Source organism: Sinocyclocheilus anshuiensis, unplaced genomic scaffold (genome assembly GCF_001515605.1).
Source record: "Sinocyclocheilus anshuiensis isolate Anshui unplaced genomic scaffold, SAMN03320099.WGS_v1.1 scaffold551, whole genome shotgun sequence".
Taxonomy (NCBI): domain Eukaryota; kingdom Metazoa; phylum Chordata; class Actinopteri; order Cypriniformes; family Cyprinidae; genus Sinocyclocheilus; species Sinocyclocheilus anshuiensis.
In genome coordinates this window covers 853139-858892 of record NW_015548222.1, presented here as the reverse complement: position 1 = coordinate 858892, position 5754 = coordinate 853139, and the positions used below count along the sequence as shown (strand labels likewise).

Here is a 5754-nt window from a genome sequence, read left to right as displayed (position 1 = left end):
GCATTCCTGTTCACATGTGGAAGATAAACATCCAACACATTGTTAAAATCATCTTCTCATTGGCTAAAAGTTTTGTCTGTCAAAAATGTATCACAAAGCTAAAGGCTGGCGGTTTACAGACAAAATAGGCTATATCTCTCAAGACTAAATTGCTTGGAGGCAAGCTCATTTTGTTTGTGAGAGAGTAATATCACGTACAGTTCTACAACATGAACACAGATTGCATAATTTCTTGGAGAAACATGATGGAGGGTAAATCTTTCAGACAAAATCTGATGTAAACAATAGAGAACATATCAACATTTCTTAGAGTTTGTGGACAGAAATGTTTTTCCCTGGTAAATTGTTACTTGTGATGGACAACTCACCCAAGTGTGATGGATTGGATTCGTCTCACGGTTTCATAATAAAGGTATGAAGTCCTATACTGCTGCTAAAACATCTATATTATAAACATAGTCACTGGATGTTGACATTAAACTCGTAGATCTTTAATGGCAATTTTAATAATATTTTTGTACAGTACTCTATATAGTAAAAGTAAACAAAACTAAACAAAGTAACTGACATGACCAGAAGTCACCCCTCTTCCATTTTCAATCGATTAGTGTAAGAGACCTCTCACAAAACGAAGAAGATCAAAACATATTCTCAGAGTAAACGTTGAGAATTACAACCCCTTTCTGTTGCTCTAGTCCTTGCATTGCCGCAGGCTCTTATGATGTCACATGCTGACTGCTGGAACTGTGCCAGATTCTGTAGCACCCTTATTTTTGCAATTTTGTCAAATTAGATACAAATTCAGAGCTAAGTACATGAATTTGTTTAATGATGTAGCTGCCCACAGCACAGTGTACTCTAATTTTAAAAAAGAACATTATTAAACAGTATTCCATTTTGTTCTAAGCAGTTTCCATTCTGCAAAAAGCACACATGAAAAAAAAAAAAAACTTTACAATGCCTGGTTGGATTAGTGTAAGAGACCTCTCACAAAACGAAGAAGATCAAAACATATTCTCAGAGTAAACGTTGAGAATTACAACCCCTTTCTGTTGCTCTAGTCCTTGCATTGCCGCAGGCTCTTATGATGTCACATGCTGACTGCTGGAACTGTGCCAGATTCTGTAGCACCCTTATTTTTGCAATTTTGTCAAATTAGATACAAATTCAGAGCTAAGTACATGAATTTGTTTAATGATGTAGCTGCCCACAGCACAGTGTACTCTAATTTTAAAAAAGAACATTATTAAACAGTATTCCATTTTGTTCTAAGCAGTTTCCATTCTGCAAAAAGCGGACACAAAAAAAAAAAAAAAAAAACTTTACAATGCCTGGTTGGTGAAATTAAAATGATGTAACCAAATATTGCAGAAATACAATTTGATATCAAATTGTATTTTTGGCACTGGACTATAATATAATTAGCTGTGATTAGCAGTTAGAAATATGACAGAAGGACTTTGTTACTACCACAGTGTGCTATGGAGAATACTATACTGGAAGCTTGCATAGAACTGAACTTTTAGCAAAGTAGAAAGTCCATTCTTATGTGCTGTTTTGTGCTTGTCTTCAGTGTTATCATGAGTGGCTTTACCTTTGTTCCCAGATACATGATCTGGCCTGCATAGCTGCAAACAGACTGGTAACATGTCTTCTCTCCAACTAGAGCCTAAAGATGTACAGAGGAATAGTGATTTAATGTCTTCACCTTTATATACAAGGGGAAAATTTGTTTTTATATGCCAGACACTCAATGTGAAGCTTCCTTCTGTAGTTCCTCTACATCTCATGAACTGGCCATTGGGTTCTTCATGTGTTTATGAATATAACACTTAGGTAAATGGTCTTAACAATGACTTCAGAATCTTTAATCTATGCTCTTTACAACCTGATCTCAGCCTCATCTACATTGTGTATCAGATGTAAATTGTATACTGTCTGGCCTTAGATGACTCCTCCTGTCTACATGGAAGTCAAATATGTATTCATATTCTTCATACAGAAATTCTTACTATGGAGATTTTTTTTTTGTCAGAGATTTTTGCCTTTTCAAGACAGACCTACCATGCATTCTGAGATTGTTAAATGGGAGTATACATGCTTCTGTAAAAGTCACAAGTCACTGTGATTTTACAGAATGATCATTTACCTAAAAAATTGTGTCTATCATTTTTTATAAGTGCTATTTTAGCATTATTTATATACTATTATAGAATTTGTTAATATTTTTATTTAACTTATTTTTATATTTTCAATTGTCATTTTGATTTTGTTATATGCTTTTGCCTTTAGTTTTTACTTTTAATATTTAGCTTTCATTCATTTTGCTTCATTTTGCTTCATTATAGTACTTAAACTTACTTTATTTCAGTTAGTTGTCCAGGCAACATTGTCTAATTTTCATAGAATTTTTTTAAGTTAAAGTTTACCGAATATTCACATTTTATTTTACTTCAGCTTAATTTCAATTGACGAAAACTATTTTAATTGTATTTATTTATTTACATTTAATGACATAGTGCATACTTGAGTTGATTCTTTAAGATGATTTCTCTCATTTTTAAATACTTTCAATATTTTAATACTCAATAAATTGTAATGTCATGATATATCTTAGCTGCAGTGATTTATGGTTGCTCATCAAGCTGGTTGATCGAAGGCCACAAATACTTTATTCTTCATATTTTTTAATCCTTATGAAGAAAATAAATGGGAAAAAATACTTCCAAAACCTAGCTCATGGGAAAAAGGTGGCATTCACTGTTTCACACTATAAAGTACAACACGCACCAGACTAAATGGTGAAAACTCATATCAAGTTGGCATATATCAAGATCCTGGTCTTTACCAGTGCTTGGCTGACATTTCCTCCGGTAGCGAGGGATTTAAAATGGCTGCTGTTATAAACCAGCTGCAGCTCGGCCATGTCCACCGTTTCCAGTTCCTCCTGACTGGGCCTGTCCACCACTCGCAGCTTCTCTGTGCTGTCCATTAACACAAGCGTACGGAGGTTTATCCACTGCCAAGAGACAAGAGACAACATGAAACAATGCACACTGCCATAAAGGTAATCAAACTCATATGACTGTTAGTGAGGGTCTGACTCACACTCAGACTGATGAGGTCACAGTTCAGTTGAAGCTGTCTCTGTTTGATGACATGGATGGTGCCAGACTCATCCTTTTTAACCTGAGCACCAAAACAACAGAGTGGGTTGATTACTGTATGACCTTATTCACAGGTGAAGTATGTCATTTCTGTTCCACTAGCAGAACTAAACAGATTTACAGACTTGTTTTCTAACTACTTTCAACCACTCATAAATATCATAAATGTCTCAGTTATCCCTCCCCAGACTGACGCTATTGGTGTGTCTGGCCACTAGGGATGTTCAAACAGAACAGAAATGCCACACTTCACCTTTAAGTCTATATTCTTTTTATCACTTTGAAAACAGTGTTGCTCAAACAGACCAGCAGGAAGTGGATGGTGTCTCCTCTACAGAAGGCCAGAACGGGGTTGATTGTTTTCTGGACTGCCACAAACTGCCAAGCCAACAAGGGAACACTCGCAGGATCCGTCTGCATTCAAAAATGTATGAGATATTTCGAACTGCAATGATTAGAGTCCAGACCAAAGATGCAGGAATCCTGCTACTTCCTTGTTCGCACTGTATGTTCTTATTGTCACACTTGCTGGTGCTTTTTGAACCTTGCACTTAATTGGCATCTTTTCCTACCAGCAGAAATAATCATCACTATTTATTACAGCGACTTTTCCTATGAGAAGATGCCATGAAAATGTTTGCAGGAACCTCAGAACTCCTTCATAACCCAAATCAATCATGTGAGGCAAAATTGAGTGATATTTGTGTGCTAACGGGCAGCTGGTCCATGTGCTCTGTGCTAAATGAATCCAATTTAGCTCAATTTAATTGAAGAGAAGTGTTGGGCAGTAACGCATTACTTAGTAACGCGTTACTGTAATTTGATTACTTTTTTAGTAACGGAGTAATTTAACGCGTTATAATTTTCAAAATAGTAATTCGAGTATAGTTACAAGCCGAGGTCTCTATACGTTACTGCCACATTACATTGCTGACAGAATGCAGTGTTTTATAATCTAGAGATTGTAAAACGATGTAGTACACGCACTGTCGAGTCAAGTGCCAATGGATTAGAGACCTGCTCTTCCGCGAGACCCGATGCAACAGAGCGCGGTGCGCGGCGTGGGACAAGATGGGCGAGTGCTGCTGCGGGCAGGTAGAGACTCGTGTGTGTGCGGGATGCGGGAGAATAAAATGATTCACGGGGCTCCCGCAAAATAGAAATATCTAAACATAAAATATCTAAAACAAATAAATTGTTATTCATCTATTGCACAAAAGCAACATGAACTAATATAAAATATAAATGATTAACAGGTGCATGCGTATGCAGAGTTTCTATTTAGATTAAAGGAGTAATCAGTAATTTGATTACATTTTCAGAGTAACTTGCCCAACACTGTTGAAGAGAACAACCTCCCCACAGGCATAAAGGAGACAATAGACCAGAGAATGAATCCAGTTCAACAGTCACTTCAGAACTTTTTTTTATAGAGGTTTACAAAAATCTTAGTAGGTGGTTTGCTTTATTTTGAACAAAAAAGTTTAATGGCATCTCACTATAAAGCTCTATGTGTGAGTTGTGTGGATTTTAAATGTAACTTCCGATGAAAGCAATGTATGATTTTTTTTACAATAATTGTGAATAATTATTTACAGATATTCTGCTCTAAAGTCAGCATGAAAACAAAAGTTAGGACTGACTTCCATATTGTGATGTATTTCCACGTAAAATGCAAATATATGTGCAATGGTCAATTATTCACAATAATACCATTAAGGGAATAAATAAGATAAAATGATGAATTCATGCCAACTTTAACTTAAAAACCCACTCTCATGTCAGCAAATAACTGTTAATAACTAAATGCGACAAAACTTTTCTTTTTAATACAGTTAAAAAGCATGATGATCACTCGATGCACTGGAAGTACAGTTGTGATTCTGAGGATAAACGAAAGTCTAATGGGTTTGGATCGACATGACAGTGAGTAAATGATGACAGAATTTTGAGTTTCGGGCAAATCCCTTTATGCATGGTGACACTGAGATCAGGGCTGAGTGAGTAATGTAAGGTATATAAATGTATGAACTTGTACATTATATTTACAGTTGAAGAGAGGAAAACACTAGAGATGATGTCAATCATGTACGTGCTGTGAAAACAAAAGCTAAGATAAATCTTGAATACAGAGGTTGTAAGTTTATCTGTTAGATGCCGTGTTGATGTCTGTTGGAAAAGCAAACAGATACACACACAAGAACACTGAGAATGAAAGTGTGTACTGTACCTTGCCGTAGGGAAAAGTCATCCATACTTTGAGTGAAGGCTTCAGTCCTATCAGCAGAATCTGTCAAAAAAAAGAGTTCAGAGGCTGAATAAAATTGCAGTCAAACAGAAACCAATCCAGTGTGTTTGGATGCTAGTAGCTGGCTGGTGCCCCAAACAAACAAGCAATTCACAAGATATGACAATACTGTTAGTTTACACACTGTAGCGTCTGGACCAATCAAACACACAATATATATTTTGTTAGCTATATTTAACAAATACTCTGTAACACCCCTCAGTTAACAAGCCATATGAGGACCTATGGACCCTTCCCCCGAAATGCGTAACACCCCAGGAAAGCAGAACAGACCTCTGG

General features: G+C 36.2%; 1 protein-coding gene across 1 annotated transcript in view; it reads right to left on the bottom strand.

The window, feature by feature from the left end:
• LOC107654276 (vacuolar protein sorting-associated protein 8 homolog) overlaps nucleotides 1–5754 on the bottom strand; it is a 61588-nt gene that overhangs the window by 42448 nt on the left and 13386 nt on the right. Inside the window, exons 12-16 of the mRNA XM_016441300.1 lie at nucleotides 5398–5457; nucleotides 3474–3581; nucleotides 3109–3189; nucleotides 2849–3019; nucleotides 1595–1669 (exon numbers count right to left, since the gene is read on the bottom strand). Coding sequence (XP_016296786.1) covers nucleotides 1595–1669; nucleotides 2849–3019; nucleotides 3109–3189; nucleotides 3474–3581; nucleotides 5398–5457 — 495 coding nt within the window. The remainder of the gene's footprint in view (nucleotides 1–1594; nucleotides 1670–2848; nucleotides 3020–3108; nucleotides 3190–3473; nucleotides 3582–5397; nucleotides 5458–5754) is intronic.